At 44.1% G+C, this 19,071-nt stretch overlaps 1 protein-coding gene across 1 annotated transcript in view; it reads left to right on the top strand.

The window, feature by feature from the left end:
• The first annotated feature begins 1,786 nt into the window (after nt 1–1,786).
• The window catches only part of LOC147454549 (putative galacturonosyltransferase 13), a 48,659-nt gene continuing 31,374 nt past the window's right edge, over nt 1,787–19,071 (top strand). The window contains exons 1-5 of the mRNA XM_086516462.1: nt 1,787–2,451; nt 14,313–14,365; nt 14,524–14,679; nt 14,815–15,402; nt 16,084–16,386. Coding sequence (XP_086372588.1) covers nt 2,241–2,451; nt 14,313–14,365; nt 14,524–14,679; nt 14,815–15,402; nt 16,084–16,386 — 1,311 coding nt within the window. The 5' untranslated portion in view covers nt 1,787–2,240. The remainder of the gene's footprint in view (nt 2,452–14,312; nt 14,366–14,523; nt 14,680–14,814; nt 15,403–16,083; nt 16,387–19,071) is intronic.

The following is a 19,071-nucleotide window of genomic DNA, read 5'->3' as shown; positions in this document are numbered from 1 at the left end:
TAGGACGACATTTATGGCATGATCTGTTGCAGTTTTTAGGACCTTTTTCATGATGAATCGTGATTTTGTACCTTGTCGGATTGCGACCAGATTTGCTAGGATAGTGCCCCTAGATGTCCTAGACCCCCTCCTAAAATTTCGTTGCATTTCGAGTCCGTTCGAGTGCCGAAATGGCGTGATGACCTAGAGTTGTGAGAAATGACATAGGCAGATTTCCTTAATCATTGAGTGTTGGTTTGCTTGTTGAGTTGGTGTGTTTGCTTGTTAAGGTTCACTTCTTGAGATTGACGATCTCAAAGAGTCTCCGTGCCCCATCCGAGTCACTTTCCCTGAATATTGACATTATGTTAGTGCCAGAAAGCTATGTTGCAGACGTTCGTCGCGGCGACCCGCTAACAGAATACAAGTTGAGTACACCCATGTATGTATGCTATATTACATATGCGGCATTTCCACACACACACACACACACACACACACACAGAGAGAGAGAGAGAGAGAGAGAGAGAGAGAGAGAGAGAGAGAGAGAGAGAGAGAGAGAGAGAGAGAGAGTTTGGAATTGCGATAGTGGAGATGGCCATCTTGGCCAACACAAGAAACTACTATTTCATTTTTTAAGTACACTGTGCACATGGGAGGACCATTCTACTTTGACTTGGTAGGACTCCCTAGCATCCTCCCCATATGCATCATTAGCTTGATCAGAAGGTTTCACATTCTTTCCTCTTTAGTTGTGGTCATGTTTTGGGGGCTTAACATCAATAGAAATATCTTCTATTTCATATGGATATTGACCCATGGGGGTCCTCCCTTGGGTTGCCTAATCTGGCCATGATCCAAGTTGTTAGCAATGCAATTTAGAAACTGGTGAGTGCTTGCGACATTGCTTTTGGAGATGCTCATGTGCTTATTTTGTTTAGTGAGTGGTATGTATGCTTCTATGTCAAACTGGTTTGCATCATGGTTATGTGACTTGGGGAGGTTGTCACTTGGCTTCACCATGTCGCACTTGTTGTAGGAGGGGGAAGAGATAGATCTAGTTTTGATGCTCACAAACTTGGGGTATAGATGGGGCCTGTTGGAGATGTTGCCTTCCACATACCATGATTTTGTTCTCCACCCATGTTGCATTCTCCTTGTCATGATTTGCAATATTAGTTTGATATGCTAAATGCACACTTAATTTGAGTGCCACTTTTTTCCTTGACATCTAATAACTTGATTGAGATATGCTCAATCACTTTACACTTTGCATAGTGAGTGTGATAGATCAACTGGCTCTTCTAGGGCAATGCAAGAGCGTGGCATATCTTTTCTCTTGTAGTGCACACATGAAGGGCGTTCATGCATTTAGACGTCCAAAATGTGCTCAGGCTTGCCAATTTTTTTGGCTTTATTGTGGTCGTCTTCTGTTTCAAGCGGACGAGTTCTTAGGCTTCTCAAGAAATCGTTTGATTGGAATGCCTGCGTGAAGTCAACAAGCTTGTTAGCAAATGTAGATGCTTGTGCGCAAGTTGCTGTTCGTTCGCTGCCCTTCAAGAGAGGCGATCAACCCGAGCGGATCTGCTTCATGTGCGCACATGTTGAGTCATGTTGAGTATGGATCAAGGCCACATCACTTTGGCACTATGCACCCGCCATCCTTGAGGTGAGTTGTTCTCTAGACTCTAGGCCTAGTGCAGCTCTCACTCGTCCCCGAGTACCCCACCCTCCAACAATCGAAGGCAAAAGCGTGTCTGACTATGTAGGCGTTGAATTTGAATCCACCGGGTTATTAGCAAGGCCCCAAAAAATACACTATGCCATGCCACATACATGCGCAGAGAAAGACACACGAGCACACCAATTGAATGAAAAAGAACAATTGGCGTCTCAGATCTGTGTGTAGCGCCATTTCCCGCATTTCCTCCACGCCCCTCCTCCTCCTCTCTCTCTCCCCTTCCCTCCCCCTTCGAGTTCTTCCATTTCATTGATCTGGGTCTTCGCCCTCGTGTTCTGCTTGCATCTGCTGAAGAGGAGCTTTGCGTTTGCAACAGCAGAAGTAGCGCCCATCTCTGTGAGTGGCGAGCAACAAAGATTCTACAGGCTTTGCGACAATGATCGCATACGCATGGCACAGACAAGCTTAAGAATGAGCGCAAGATGCAGGGATTTTTTCGGGAGCTTGCGAGGGCGACTCTTTCGCCAACCAAGGCATCCTTGCCAGTTTCACGAGAGGGCCATTTAGCCCAGATCTCACAATGCAGGTCCACATTTCTCCTAGCATGAATCGTATCACGATCTCCACCTCCAATGGATTCCTCGATTTCACAAAAGTCAAAGTTGCAGCACGCCATCTCTCCTACCGCACCCTCTTCTATACTGTGCTGCTACTTGCATTCCTTCTGCCTTTCGCGTTCATTACCACAGCCCTCATGACCCTCGAGAATGTCAGCAAGTGCTCCACAATAGGTAAGCCATCTGTAACACACACACACACACACACACACACACACACACACACACACACACACACACACACACACACACACACACACACACACACACACACACACACGCGCGCACACGCACGCACGCACACATACACACACACACACAGAGAAGTAATGGCATGCGTCTGGAAAACAATTCAGGTCTTAGTCTGGGTTTATTAGGATTGCATTGATAGTTGACATTGAATATGATAAAATGGGACTGATCCAAGATAGAAACGTCATTACAGAAATGAATTTCCCTAGAATTTCCAGCTTGTGCAACTTTAAGAGTCTAGAGGATGCCTAAGTGAAGGGAATATGTGATTCTTTCCTGTTGGGGGCCTTTCTGTGGTAATACATAGATCTAGTAGTAGAGCTTAGCACTCATTAGTAGTATCGTCGAAGCTGCTGTTTGCTGCTGGCCAGACAGTGTAGAGCTCACTGTGAGCATCTTTTTAACCGAAGATGCCAAACCATAGCTTGGTTTGTGTGGTGGGCTGTGCCATATGGGAAAAATGGGATTTTAACATATTGCAGTACAAGAAGTTGAAAGACAAAAAGTCGGGAATCCAAACATCTTATGCTATGGGATAGCTGATAGTTGAATGACTTGGAAATGAAACTGTTATGCTGTTAGCTTGAAACGTTCTGGGATTGAATTGCTGTGAGCCTAGGTTTGTGATAGCTCTTTCAGCTGTTACATACATGTCTGCATGCCCAAAATCTTTGAAGTTATGAAGGTTTCTCATTCAGATCTTTGAAGCGCAAGGTTTGTTTTGCATGTTAGATGTAAGCTGAACATAATCTTTCTTTCTCCCCTGTTCAATGGGCTTTTCTATACATAACTCGACAAAGCTTCTTGGTAATTTACTTCTCAGAACCATTCTGCCAAGCAGTATTATCTAGCACTCTGGCTAGTTCCTCTTAATGTATTCTGTGCATTATGACATAGATTTTGTGGAAGAAAAGTTGACATCCATTCATTGCTTGTTGAAGTTTGTCAAAGATCTGTAAATCAGGCTTCTGTATTGTTTCTTACATGTAATGGACCGACTAACGTTAACAACATTTATGTCTTCCAAGTCTCATTTACGGCTCGCAGGTGATCTGGCTTTGGGGTTATGTCAGTCTCAGCATTCTGATAGAAAGTTGTGTGCAATTTTTTTGGGGGTGGGGGGAGTGAAACCGTTACCTGCAGATCATTTTCTAATCCAATCTGCATTGGCTACTTCTCGTTGATGCCTTAGGGATGTCCAAATTAGTAAGAAATGTGTTGTTTTGTTCATGCCATGTTCTCAGACCCATCAGATAGTTGCAAGTAAAGAATGTGGATCATCACCCTGCCTATATGGGTGTGTTACCCATGATTGTAAAACATAAGAGGGCTAAAGGATTAGGATTTTGAGTACAAGCAAACCCGTCAAGGTAAAAAGTTTTGGATAGACTAGAGTTTGCCATAGCATATTCGTGCGTTGAGTGTGTGAAGAAGTTTTTCATGGAGGAGGGGGTAAAAGGATTCTTGATAAGCATCTAAGTTTCCGCGATACGTGAACTTCAAAAAGACTGCAGTGTTTGCTTGTTTGAGCCTTACTGAAAGCGAAAAACTGCTTTGGCTCCATGTCTTGAGCTTCGTCTACGATCTCGGGCTTGTCATCTTCAAGAATCTCCTTTGGGGGATCTCCCTAACACAACTTAACCAAAAATTATGAAAAATGTTGTGCATTTGTCACAAAGTGATGACGTGGCATGTCCACCTGGAAACTGACAGAGTTATAAGATTATAAGTTGTTCCAACTTATGGGGTCCCTTCCAATGGGCCCCAAGAGACACGAGGCATTTAAAAATAATGCTAGAAGAAACAGAATGCGTAAAAGGTGCTCACGTGGCAGGCTGTATGGATGCCCGCAAAATGTGCTGGTTGCTGACGTGGCATTGTGTACGGGTTTCCGCGATTTATGAAAGCTGCTAGGCAGCGCTAGCTTTTGGACTAGATGCTTTTGAGACCTGAAGCTTTTCATGTATTGCTTTTAGAAGGTCATGGGCCTATAAATTGTAACTAGGGCCTCTCTTTTCCTTTAGATTTGCTTGGGAGCACTGAGCAGAGAGGACCCGCGGAATTTGTACTTTGCTCAATTATTATATAAAAATAAATACCGAAAGGGGCGCCAAACTTTGGGGCCAATACCTTTGGGCACGGAACTACGCCGAGCCATGTCAGCTCTTTTGAATTGTGATAAACTCTATCGAGTGGATTTTTAAGTATTTTTTGTGTGGTGCCAGATTGCCGACTTGGGGTGTCCAAGTCTGTTAGAGTGGTATCAGAGCTTAGTCGATTTTTCTTCTATGGAGAATCCAATCCCTTCTATCGCGACACACATAAATTCAGTCGACGAATCCCGTAAGGATCAGAACAACCCACCTGACAACTCAAGGTCGGTGAGAACACGGAAGATTCAAATGGACAACGGCCACCTTCTATTGATTCAGAAGAAGAGCGTACGGGCCACCCCGGCCCACCGAGTATGAACGAGTGGAGATGCACTGTCAACAGCAGTTGATGCATGTGCTCGGCTGATGCTCTGGTATTTTGAAGATCCTCAATACGCAAAATTTTTGACCAGACATCGATTGACGAGATGCATTCTCGATGGTGTAATGTGTCACAAGACGGGCACCACGTGCCAATAGAAAAGAACAGACTGAACAGACTTTTAGCACTTTAATAACAATTGAACTAAAAGAGAGAGACGACACGCGACACGGAGTGGCAGAATTCCACCCCAGAGAGTATTGGCCCCAAACCTTGGTGCCCCTTCCGGTATTTCTTTATATTGCATCAACACAGTACAAGCCGGTACTCCAGACTTTGCACCTTTAGGAAGCATGCCAAAGAATGAGCCCTAACCTCATATTTAAAGGCCCTTGGCCTGAAAAGCACTTACAGTGAAAAGCCTTCAAAACTCAAAAGCTTATGGTCCAAAAAGCAAAGCCAAAAGCTGCAAGCGTAATTTACGGAAATCCGTACAGCCTGCCACGTCATCAGCCAACGCAAAACGCGGAAATCCGTACAGCGTGCCACGTCATCATGCCAACGCAATTTTCGAAAATCTGCCACGTCATCAGCAGCTACGCAATTTTCGTGTGTGTGTGAGTCCTGCTTTATTTTAATTATTTATGTCACTTGGGGCTCCATCGGACGGGATCCCCATAAGTTGGTAGGACTTCTTCTTCTGTTACTTGTTATTCTTAGGGTTTAGGTCCCTCGGCTGACATCTGTAAGTTGGCTCCATTCTTTAGGCTTTGACACGTCAGCAGTTTGTGACATCTCCCCTTCTTGAAAGAGAGTAATCGTCCGCGATTACAACATATCTGCAAAAACAACTCAAGTTAGCTCAAAAATTTCCGAGGGTCATTCCGAGGGACAATCAGTTTGCTCTTTTTGTTAAGGAGTTAGCTTCTCCTTTCGGCTGTTTTGATCGAGGAGTTAGCTTCTCCTTTCGGCTATATTGATCAAGGAGCTAGCTTCTCCTCTCGTCCAGATCGGAACTCTTGATATTCCAGCGTAGTAAAATTAGCCTTCACACCCAAACCGTACTAATCTTCCACGGGTGTCTTGATGCACTAAAATTACATACCCAGGCAATCTCATCCAATTAGGAATATTCAGTAATTGGCACATCAACGACTACCTCGTCACTCCCCCCGCAAATAACCTAAAAAGGTCCGGGCCATGAGCTCACAGGACTGTACAACCAAACGCTCCCCAGACCGCAGTCTGCGTCGCTTGGAGGTTCAAGCATATAACCAAACGCTCCCCAGGCATCAGCTTGCGTCATTCGGAGGTTTTCTAGCATACAAGTTTACAACGAAACGCTCCCCAGGCATTGGCCTCCGTTGTTCCGGGGTTCAAACAATACCAAAACAGTATTTCTCATTTCTCCACCCGGGAGCAAAAATCACCAATCAATGAAACCAGTATTAAAACCAGAGTCAAACATTTCAAATCAGCACCTAGACAGGTTTAAAACAGATAGCATCCATTTCAAACAAAGTTCAAACAATACTTTCTCAAACAATGTTCAAAGGTATCTAACTAGAAAACAACTAGAGAAGTCATTGAGGGTTTTGTTCGAACAACCGAACTTTGAGGACAACGGGCTTGCCCTTCTGCATCACGGTGATGGTTCGGTTCTGGACCTAGAGAGTTGCATCATTCTTGTCGTGCAAGGGCATGCCCAAGAGAACGTCGCAATTGCCTAACTTCATAATGTGGAAATCGGCTTTTCCATGATAATCTTGTATAGTCACTGGAAGTGCACGAATGAGCGGTACCACTTTTTAGTTTGCCTCGTGGCTAGCTCAGCTTCAATTTCTCCACCCTCTGCATCATAATCAAAGTGCATCTGCTTCAAGCATTCTGGATGGATGAAGTTCTCCATAGCTCCGGGGACAAAGAAAATAAGGGCTTTCAAGCCGTTGACTTTTCCATAAGCTCTGCATAATTCATTGAAACTCTCGAGGTGTATACCATAAATATCGGGTACTAGTCCAATAGCAGGTCTAGCCTTCTTGGCCAAAGGTGGCCCTGAGGATTTGTCTGACGTGGGAGCAGAAGGTTGCACCAAGGACGTCGAGGCTCGCTCAGGACATGTATTAAACGTATGCCCTGTTTGGAAACATTCGAAGCATCGGCCTTCTTGTAACAAGGCGTCTCGTTGACGTTGTGTCAGACGAGGCTGTTGAGGTTGGTTTTCACGGGATTCCCGAGAATTTGTTTGTTGTTGCCGGGAGTTCTGGTTAGTGGCCGGAGGTTCTTCTGTGGTAAACTCCAACTTTCCTTTCATGAGCTTGTAGCTGACTGCGGCATGGTCCATAAGCTCTTGCATGGTAGAGACTTGCTTGGAGAGAATATTCTTGCAATGGTGATGGTAGTCCAATGGTGTAGCGCTCGCACTGGTCCTCCAAGGGAATGAACTTAAAGAAGGACACCAGAAGGTACACGTCGAGAAACCTTTGGTTATAGGCGTCCATGGTTTCGGTGGCAAGCATTTTCAAGTTGCCTCACTCTGCCAAAATCCGGACTTCAAACATCAAAGTCATGTAACTACGTGCAAAAACTGTCTTGAAAACTTGCAGGTCCTTGGAGCATGCGGTTGTGTCGCGATTGAACTCCACCATTGCATAGCATTTCTGCTCGAGAAATCTTGGATTCTTCTGTATAGTTCCCTAAAGCATAGATGCTGTCGAATTGCTGTAGGAATTGCAATGCTTTCTTGCGACCTTTCACCTCGGAAAAAGTGAAAAATTTGAATGTCGTGCGGCTATCTCTAAAATCTTTGGGTTGGTTAGGCGTATATCCTGGGTATGGATAATAAGGGTATCCAAGTGGGCTCCAACCATTGTAGCTTGGTGGTGGTGGAGGTGGGGGCAATGACGGTGGCAAAGGCGGTTGCACTGGATCAGGGTTAGATGGTTGCACCATATTCCTGAAAACTCCCCCGATCGAAACAGACGGCTGAGAAGGTTGCCGGTTAGAAGCTCTCGTACTTTCTGGTGCCGGAGAAGGAGGTACCACCTGGGGCATCAGAGGGGGTAACATGTAGCTTAAAAATTGTTGAAAACTTTGCAGCATCGGAAGATTCTGCTGAGGATGCCGCAAAAGAATGTCGTGAAGCTCGTTGAGCAGAAACTGCAAATATTCTGCTGAATCCATGAATCCAAATCTTGGGTTCTTTATGGCTTATGCCTTGTAAGACACAACGATGAAGACGGGAGCGCGCCCGATGCGCGATGAAGTAAGGGTGGGAGTGGCTAATAAGTCCGAGGTCGGATGCCGAAGAGTGGGTCTTGAAAGTCATACTGGTTGGCTTTATAAAAATTCTTCCAGACTTCTTTGCCTTTTTCTTGCCCTTTCCGAAGCGTTGTTTCTTGCTTCGCTTTTTGCCTTTGCGGTCTTCTTCGCTCGAGTCAGAAGAGCTAGAAGAACTGTAAGAAGAAGAAGAAGAAGAAGAAGAAGAAGAAGAAGAACTAGGTACTTCTTCAAATCGAACACGCTTCTTCTGTTTCTTTGCCTTATCAAATGTCGACTGATGACCCAAATATCCCAGGAACTAATAAGTCCGGGGTCGGATGCCGAAGAGTGGGTCTTGAAAGTCTCACTGGTTGGCTTTATAAAAATTCTTCTTCTTTGCATAAAAGTTGCCGTCGTCAGAGTCTGAACTGTTTGTAGACGACTTCTCTGTAGAACTGTCACTCGTTGGGCGAGATTTAGACTTCGTTGCCTTTTTCTTGCCCTTTCCGAAGCGTTGTTTCGTGCTTCGCTTTTTGCCTTTGCGGTCTTCTTCGCTCGAGTCAGAAGAGCTAGAAGAATTGTCAGAAGAAGAAGAAGAAGAAGAAGAAGAAGAAGAACTAGGTACTTCTTCAAAATGAACACGCTTCTTCTGTTTCTTTGCCTTATCAAATGTCGACTGACGACCCAAATATCCCGGGAAATCAGTGCCTTTCTTTTGCTTTTTGCCGTGCTTTTTAGCTTTGTTTTGCGTGTCAAAAAGCTGAGCAATCCGTGCATCATCCACCTCTTCTAATTCCTTCTCTGAATATTTCTTGTGAGCAGAAGGTTTCTTGAGAGCAGGTTTCGGGGGTGGTGTTGTGGTTTTCTGCCACTGCTCGTGCACTTCCTGAAAAGAAGTCTTGCTCATATATTTTGCAAATTTTGGGTCCTTCGCAAAATTGAGCATCATCTTTGTTGCATCGCCGATCAATTGACGACATTCCATCTCTCGTCGCTCCGCTTGAGTAGGCCGAGGCTGGCCATATTCTCTACCGGAATCTTCAGCCTCCGACCCCGGACTTATTAGCCACTCCCACCCTTACTTCATCGCGCATTGGGCACGCTCCCGTCTTCATCGCTGTGTCTTACACGGCATAAGCCATAAAGAACCCAAGAATTGGAATTCATGGATTCAACAGAATATTTGCAGTTTCTGCTTAACGAGCTTCACGACATTCTTTCGCGGCATCCTCAGCAGAATCTTCCGATGCTGCAAAGTTTTCAACAATTTTTAAGCTACATGTTACCCCCTCTGATGCCCCAGGTGGTACCTCCTCATCCGGCACCAGAAAGTGCGAGAGCTTCTAACCGGCAACCTTCTCAGCCGTCTGTTCCGATCGGGGGAGTTTTCAGGAATATGGTGCAACCATTTGACCCCGATCCAGTGCAACCGCCTATGCCACCGCCATTGCCCCCACCTCCACCACCACCACCGCCACCAGGCTACAATGGTTGGAGCCCACTTGGATACCCTTATTATCCATACCCAGGATATGCGCCTAACCAACCTAAAGATTTTGAAGACGGGCACCACGTGCCAATAGAAAAGAACAGACTACAAGCCTGATGCTCTGATACCACCGTCACAAGACGGGCACCACGTGCCAATAGAAAAGAACAGACTACCTCAAATAAAATTCCAATAGCTATGTCTGCTCTTTTGTAGGACCGGTATGCTTTTGGTAAAGCACACGCCTGATGCTCTGATACCACTGTCACAAGACGAGCACCACGTGCCAATAGAAAAGAACAGACTGAACAAACTCTTAGCACTTTAATAACAATTGAACTAAAAGAGAGAGACGACACACGACACGGAGTGGCGGAATTCCACCCCAGAGAGTATTGGCCCCAAACCTTGGCGCCCCTTTCGGTATTTCAATATTTTGCATCAACACAGTACAAGCCGGTACTCCAGACTCTGCACCTTCTCTAGGAAGCATGCTAGAGAATGAGCCCTAACCTCATATTTAAAGGGCCTTGGCCTGGAAAGCACTTACAGTGAAAAGCCTTCAAAACTCAAAAGCTTTTGGTCCAAAAAGCAAAGCCAAAAGCTGCCAGCGTAATTTACGAAAATCCGTATAGCCTGCCAAGTCATCAGCCAGCGCAAAACGTGGAAATCCGTACAGCTTGCCACGTCATTATGCCAGTGCAATTTTCTGAAATCTGCCACACCATCAGCAGCTACGTAATTTTCGTGTGTGTGTGTGGGTCCTGCTTTATTTTAATTCTTTATGTCACTTGGGGCCCCATTGGACGGGGTCCCCATAAGTTGGTAGGACTTCTTCTTCTGTTACTTGTTCTTCTTAGGGTTTAGGTCCCTCGGCCGGCATCTGTAAGTTGGCTCCATTCTTTAGGCTTTGACACGTCTGCAGTTTGTGACATAATGCCATCGATTCACCTTTGAAGTCAACTTTGAAGAAAGCACCTAATCCGTTGGTGTACACTTAAGATGAACTTGACGACGTGGTCGAAAGACGAGTCGACCGACTCTTGAAGACCAAGAAGCATTCAAAGAAACACAATAGATGAGCAGATTACCTTAGCTACTTGGGTCACAAGTCTACTTTTGCAAATGCACGAAAAAGAAGCGTTTACGCTTTGAGGGTGTGTCCAGCTCGTCCTCATCCTCTTCTGATAGCTCCGACAGCTCTTCCTCTTCTGATTCTAGTGACGAGGACAAAAAAGACAAGAAACGAAGAAAGACTGAAAGATACAGAAACAACAAGAAGAAGGCTAAGAAGAGCAGATCCCACCATAGATCCCGGAAATACGTAGCTCTGAGGAGGCTTCATCCTCTTCTGAGAGTTCGGACTCCGATGAACCGATGTTTTATTCTAAGAGGAAGCATTTTTACAGAGCCAACCAATATGAATCTCTCGAGGAATAGAGCAAGAAAACGAAAAGACTTCAAGGAGGGTGGACAAGCACTAAAGTTTGGTACTTTTTCACGCTTCCGAGATACTCACAAGGCCCTCACTTTTATTCAACTGCTTGACATACCTTATTCAGGAGGACGCTATTCAGAGCACTCCAAAGTTCGGAGGGCAGCATCCTATTTGAAAGGAAATGCACAGACTTGGTGGTCCACTCTTTTGTTAGGAAAGGAAGCACTGACAAAGTGGCTGCAGTTTTAATGGATTTTCACTTCCTCTTGGCTCATTCAGGAGTACGAACGTGATGTGGTTACCGCTCGGAATCATCTTCGGATGATCAAGGGAGATACTTTGGATACTTATTGCTCGAGATTTTGGGATACTTTCCTACCGGCCTCTTCTTTTAAAAAGATTAATTTTAAGGAACATATAGAGCAGAATTACCCGGAACGTGGAACGGGAACGGCGACAGGCCTCCTCGCAGAACGGGGAACGGCAAGGGGTTCGGAACGAGAGGCATAAAAAACACCCAAATAATGCAATTTTTAGTGTTAGTGTTTGAATACAAGTAGTATTAGAGTCCTTTGACTCTAGTACTCAAACCGTGGTCAATCGTCATAGTACATACACAGCAAACACAATGCTCATACACAATAACACATGCAATTACAGATTAAAGCTCTCAAATTGCAAGAGTAGAAGTTAAGAGATAAGACTTGAAAGTCGAGCCATAACATTGATCAAAATTTAGTTTTCGCTTAATTTTGGCTAGCAAGGCTCCCCATGGCGCTACAAAAAACCATAGGTGACATATACCATAAGAGACTATATAGGGGGCAAGCAGCAATACCAAAAAACCAAAGGTGGCAATACCATAAAGAGACTGCAAAGGGGCAAATTACTCTAACTATACTTTTAACCCCAATTTAAGTGTTTTTAAACCTTATAATTGTTTAAAAATACATTTTATTAAAAAAAGAAACTTAAAAGTTGTTTTGAAAAAACACCTTGTCCCTCTTTTCTTTTCTTTTCTCTACGCTACAAGCTAGCTCACTGACCCTGTAACGACCGATTTAAAAGATGAGAGCATGATTGTTAATGCAAGCCGCAATACAAAAAGGTATGGATAATGGAAGACCTAAAGTCTCAAGGAGTCAAGAGTCAGGACTCAAGACTCAAGGGCCACTAGCTTGAGAAGCCTCCCAATTAGTAGTAGTCAGCTGTATGTCATGCACATCCTCCCATGCCTCATCATCAAACTCTAGGCCCAGCTTGGCCTCGGCCATGGAGGAAGTAACTGCTGTTGGTGCCTCTGTATCTCCACCTGCCTGAGGCCTCTTGCTCCATCTCCCATTGTGTAAAAGGATCTTTCTGTTTAGTCGTACTCTTGCCAAGCATTTTCAAATTTCCGCTAACAAATACGAGATCATTTGCCTTCTCTATTCCAAGCCGATTCCTCTTCTTGGAAGCAATGTGGCTAAAGGTCCTCCACAATTGCTCCAAGCATGAGGTACTTACTGACTGGCTGAGAATATGGATCGTCACTCTTTGAAGCTCATAGCCATAGTCCTCCCACCATAGCATTGAACCTATCTTCTTGCGACCAATCTGAGCATTTGGACTGCTAAATGACCCCCGCATCTCTCTATACTCGGTAGATCGATTTTTCTGTGGTCTACCCAAAGAGAGACGAGACTATTGCTTACTGCAGAAGTCCAAGTCCATACAACAACTGATGGGACATGCTAAGCAAGGGTTTGCTATGCATTCGGATCAACCTTTGATTACAAGGACTGGACATAATTCGAATGATGGTAACCGAAGAAGAGGGGAATTTCAAAAAAAGAAAGATACACGCCTCCGACTGATTGATGAACAACGAGCTGAGTATCTCAAAATGGGGAAGTGCTTTGAATGTGGAGAACATGGACATGTGTCAGCACGGTGCCCCAAAAAGGCACCCAAAGGACAATCAGAAGATAGGCCAAAGAGTTCCAGAGCAGCCGAAGAGCGTTGGAGAAAAGGAAAGACGAAAGCAGGATTGGTACTAGATTGTGTGGGGACCGACCTTGATCAGATGGATGAAAGTACTGAACTTTGCCACGCATGAGGCAAAGTGCAAGACCAAGAAGCCCTAATCTTCTTTGACGGATGAGCCAAGGCCAACTTTGTTTCACCCGAATTGGCGGCTCGACTTGGAATCACGCCTGAGGAAATGGGGCCACAGGCGGAGGGTGTTCTAGCAGCACCCGGACGGGATGTTGCCATTACACCTGTCATTGGCAAACTTCGTTTGCATTGTCGGGGGTATCTAGGGCACAAGGACTTTTATATCATGCCTCTCGAAGTGTGTGATATCTTCCTAGGATTCCCTTGGTTCCACAAGAACAGCGCCGTGGTCGATTATAGGGCAAGGAAAGCGACTTTGAAGAATGAGAAGGGCTGAGAGATTGTACTTGGTGTGAAGTTGAAGGGCGAGTTTGTCCCACTTGTATCGGCTTCGGCTGTTTCCAAATTAATGAATACCGGTCTTTTGTTCACGAGTAGACATCTTGATTTGCTCTTGAGAGTCATGCACCGTGCCAATGATGATGCCACGTGCTCTGGAACTTTCCTCAGTTCTTGGTTTTTAGATTCATTCTCAATAGCTACTTGGGTTTTGGGGAAATTTTGATGTCTTTTTATTACCAAGGACCCAAAACAACTTGCGCTATGCTTTGCTTTCAGGCATCCATCCTTGTTTCCCCATGCTCAACCAACATTGTACGCTATTATTTTAGCATTTTTTTTTTTGCAAATAATACAAAGAATTCTATTCAGCAAGAATAAGGTGGGGTCTTCAGGTTGATTGGAAAGATTTGAGATAGGGCAGTTCTGCGTCTGCAATAGACTGAAACCTCATTTGGCTCAGGGTTCTTTAGGAATTACTTTGTGATGATCATGGTACATTCTACCGTTTTCATAACTCATATTAGGACTACAAACGCTAAAAACCCACATAGCTAGACTTTTTGTTTTGTTGTAGATTATCTTTGTGGTTGTCAAAGATGGTTTATTCTTTTGATTGTGGTGGGCTTTCTACATTAATATCTATGTTTGACTCTTGACATATTTTTGTGTGTTTTTTGGTAGATTGTCTGGGAAGGAAATGGGGCCCAGCATTTCCTCCATTTGACTCCAATCTGGTGAGTCTCCTCCCCGCATATCGTGAAAAGAAAAGGTCATCACAAATATACTGCCTGATCACTCTGCTATGTATGTATGCATGTGAATAGGTGTTTTGACAATTGGCGAGGATATGCTGCTAAACTGTAGAATAGTAAACTTTGTTGTTATATTTCAGAGAGATTCAAAGCGCATACTGTCTTTGTTGTCACAAGTAGCAACTGAAGCACTTCCAGAAGGCATGAGCATACCAGAGTCTTTCGATGATCTCATTGCAGAAGTTGGCACTCAGAATTTGGATACTCGGACTTCAGTATTAAAGCTTAGAGCCATGGTTTGCTCATCACTTCTGCAAGTCGATTCTTGTTTTTTAAGAGGATACTAGCAAATATTGTCAGTTTGTTGAGTTTGTGTTTTTTACATTTTTTGATGGCCAATATTTATCACTTATCGCTGTTTTGCATATCAGGTTGAAGCCTTGGATCGGCAAGCGAAAAAGGCGAAGCTTCAAGAAGCATTGTATAGACACTTTGCTTCAACTGGCATACCGAAAGGGCTTCACTGCCTATCTTTGAAACTGACAACAGAATACACATCGAATGCTAGAGCACGTTGTGAGCTTCCATCGCCTGAGCTTGTCCCCCGTCTCACAGACAACTCTTTCCATCACTACATCATGGCGTCAGACAATGTTCTTGCAGCATCTGTGGTTGTGTCATCTACTGTAAAAAATGCAAAAGAGCCCTGGAAAATTGTTTTTCATGTTATCACAGACAGGAAAACATATGCTGCCATGCATGCATGGTTTGCTTTATACCCACTCTCTCCAGCCATTGTGGAGGTGAAGGGTGTCCATCAATTTTCTTGGTTGACGAAGGATCATGTCCCTGTTTTAGAAGCTTTGGAAACTCATAATAATGTTCTATGGTATTACCATGGAGACCTTGGAGTTGGGACAGATTCTAGTGACTCTCCAAGATTGCTAGCTTCCAAGTTACAGGCTCGAAGTCCTAAATACATTTCAATCTTGAATCACCTTCGAATATATCTCCCAGAGGTTAGATTTCAGCAATAAACATGTCTACTCTCTTATTTATCATCTCCATTGTCGTTATATATGTAATCTTTTATTGTCTTTGTATAGATCTCTAATTCATTAGTTCCTTTATCCTCTTCAAAGAGGGTGTCAGGCTCGTGATTGCCTTATCATGCATAAAGTTGCTGTGATTATTAAAAATCATGAAAACAGAGGTAATTAAGACTAGAATGTGAAGTGAGCATTAAGAAAACTTTACCTTGAAATGCATGAACACACAGAGGACTGTTCTGGGACAGCATAATAAACAACTTGTTGGCTTTTCCTGAAGTAGGATATTGCAATCTCTTGATTTCTGTGGATAACATTGGTATGTGAAGGAGTAAGCACGAAAAAAATCTAGTTGGTGCCTTAAAGAATTGTCTTGCTCAGCAGGTCTGGTTTTAAGAATACTATTACTATGAAATGCCCAACTTATACCGTTTAGAGGCTCACCTACCCTTCGTTGTGCATGAAATCTTTGATTTGAGAATTTGGTGCGCCTATCTTTTATGTTTAAACTTTTTTTTGGTAAGTGTTTTTATCTCATCTTTCATTTTTCATCATCACCTTATTTGTTGAATGAGAGGATTCTAATGCTAGTAAGATGCATCAAACAACAAGTGATTGGCTGATTTTGTGTTGCTTTGGAATGGAATGCAGCTTTTTCCAGAGCTCAAGCGGGTTGTTTTCCTGGATGATGATGTTGTGGTCCAACGTGATCTTTCCCCCCTTTGGAGAATTGACATGAAAGGCAAGGTCAACGGAGCAGTGGAGACGTGTAGAGGAGATGACACTTGGGTTATGTCCAAGAAGTTCAAAACCTATTTTGATTTTTCAAACCCTCTCATTGCTAGCAACTTTGACCCGGAAAAATGTGCATGGGCTTATGGAATGAACATATTTGATTTGGAGGCATGGAGAAACTCAGACATCACAAAGGTGTATCATCACTGGTTGAAACAGGTAATCTTGTTGGATATGTTATTTATTTTGGTGTAAGGGTAAAACTGTTGATGTCCTTAATGGTGGCAGTTCCTGTGTATGACCACATCTGCTAATATCGTGTCTGCCTATCCGAATTTCCTTTGTTGCCAAGGAAGCTTCATATTGATTGCCGCCCATAAATCTGGTCTCACATGATGAGACACTGTCTGGGACCTGTTGAAGACAGTCTGGGCTGATTGTGATTTAGGCCTCTTATTTGTGATAACTAGCTCATTGAACTTATCTCTCCATTTTCCCTTTATTTGTTGGTCATGAAGGCTCGATATTGTCCCTAGGAATCTGCTTTACGGTTGTTTTGTGCTAGAGCTTTCACCTGCTGCGTTGTCACATTTTTTCAGTGTCCCGCATGCAGGATTTCTTGTTTTTTTATCACTTTTTTTCCATCTTTCTTTGTGTGTTAAGCTTTAAGCTCCATGTCTATATGCACTTTGTTAGAGTTGTGCTGTTTCATTTAGGGTTAGGGCATGCTTGTTTGGCTAGTGTGTCTCCCGGACTTGCCACCCGTTGCATACACATTTAGGCTGCAACAAGTCTTGACTGGACGCTTTTGGTCTGGCCGCGTAGTTTTGGTCCTGCACCCATTTATCCTATTTTCATAGGTTTTCCTGTATTTATGGGTTGTTGGGTTTATCGTTGGACATTGCTTGATCCAACCCTCATCTGCTATTTAGGCAAGGGCTGGGGGCGCTTGTCCACAGCATTGTATCTGTGTTGCCCCCTCCTCCCAACATGGTCATAGATGGGCCATCTGTGTGTGTGTGTGTGTGTGTGTGTTGCCATGCAAGCATATAGGACTGAACTATATATTACACTTATAGAGGAAATGCGAAATTCTATGAAAGCAGAGGTGATGGTTACTTAGACACTGTTGCAAAAGCAGTTAAATGAGACAACTGCCAGTTTTGAAGCATGAAAATCCAAAGTAGAAAAGTTGATGAGTGAAAAGGATGCCGTGATTGAAGGTCTCAAAGGTGCACTTGTAGAATATAAAAGCAAGTCACAGAAGGATTGGGAAACTCAGCCAAAATTGACAGAGGAGTTGATATTAAGGAGCAAATGAAGACACTCCAGGAAGAGGAGCAACAGAAAACGCGGGAAACCTCGTCATGGGCGGATATCCTCTTCAAAAGACAAAAGGAGATTCAGGAAGTGGAGAAGTGAATCGAGGTCACAAAGAAAGGAAAAGATGGAATGACTACTACCACATTTGTAACAAACTTGGACACTCCAAGTAACGATTCTACCGCGACACAGCAGAGATTCACTTCAAAACAGTTCACAGTCCACAATTGATTCGACACTGTCACGTGACACATCCAACCCTATGTGTCCGTGGACAAGCTACAACACGACAAGGGCTCCGTCAGTCTAGTCAGTCTAGATTAGGAAGTGTTCTGGCACTTTTTGTGAGTCTGTTCGCAGACCGTGCATGCCCAGGCACTTAGTGTAGATGCATATCCTCTGGTTGCACATAGCATGATCATAAGCATTCCCATCAGAATCCATCAGGGGAATTTTCCAGTGCATATAACCTAATTTCCCTATTTTTGACATTTTTCACTTATTAATTTAATTGACTTTTGTTGGGAACTGAGTAGGGCAAATTGGGTAAGATAATACATAAGCAAACCAAGGCTAGCACTATTTGGCAGAAGAGCAAGGAGAACACAAGCCACAGGTAGCAGGTTCCCCCTCTCTCTCAGCAAGACCAACCCTTGGGTGATTCCTTCAAGCATCCCCTAGCGTTTTCATCAGCAAGGCTTCATCGCCAACAGATTCCAGCACTTGGCGTTTTCAGCCATAGCTTCATCGCCAAGTCCTCTCATCCCTAGCGTTTTTCATCCAAGCACCCATCGCCACATATCTCAGCCATTGGTGTTTTCAGAAGGCCATTGTCGCCCCTTTTCCATAGCATTTTCAGCCTCATAACAGCAGCAGAATTTCAGCAAGTACAGACCAGCAAACCAGCGTTTTTCCTTGCGTTTTCAGCAGCAGCAGCAGATTTCAGCCCCTGGCGTTTTTGGACAGCAGGACAAGAGCACCTCTTTTCAGCCCTTAGATCGGTCTCGTCATCCCCGTCGGCAACATCGATCTATCCTAGACTTGCATCAGTCACATGCAACCACTTTGTACCAGTTTGTGCAATCATAAGTAGACCGCTCTCGCCAATGAGAGTGGGGCCTTCGGAGGAGGGTTTTACAAATTACAACGTCTCTGGTGTCGTATTCTCTTCTCTCTCTATCTCTCAGTCTCATACACTTTCTCGCACTGTGTCCATTCACTTTGTGTGTCCATTGCACTCTCTCATTAAGAACGGAAGGCTCTCCCTTCCATAAGAACAAAAGGAACCTTGAGCACAGTTTGGAGCACTCATCTTGAGCAAAGTTCAAACATTCACTCCGCTGCACCTTACATTGGTATCAGAGCTTTGACAGTGTTCTGTATCACTCAAGAAAAGAACCACAAGAGTCACAAGAATTTTTTTTGCTTGTTGCGGTCGCATGAACCCAAGTTCACTCGAGCATGTCGATTCCTAGTCGTGTTTTTGAAGAGCGACAAAAATCCCAGGAAAGAAGGGCTTGTCAATCCTCCCCTTGTGCCTCTTTTCACTCATTGAGAGCGGACTGTGCACTCAGCGGCCTG

Source organism: Adiantum capillus-veneris, chromosome 7 (genome assembly GCF_014529385.1).
Source record: "Adiantum capillus-veneris isolate H3 chromosome 7, ASM1452938v2, whole genome shotgun sequence".
In the NCBI taxonomy this organism is placed as follows: domain Eukaryota; kingdom Viridiplantae; phylum Streptophyta; class Polypodiopsida; order Polypodiales; family Pteridaceae; genus Adiantum; species Adiantum capillus-veneris.
This window is presented reverse-complemented; position numbering and strand designations above follow the sequence as displayed.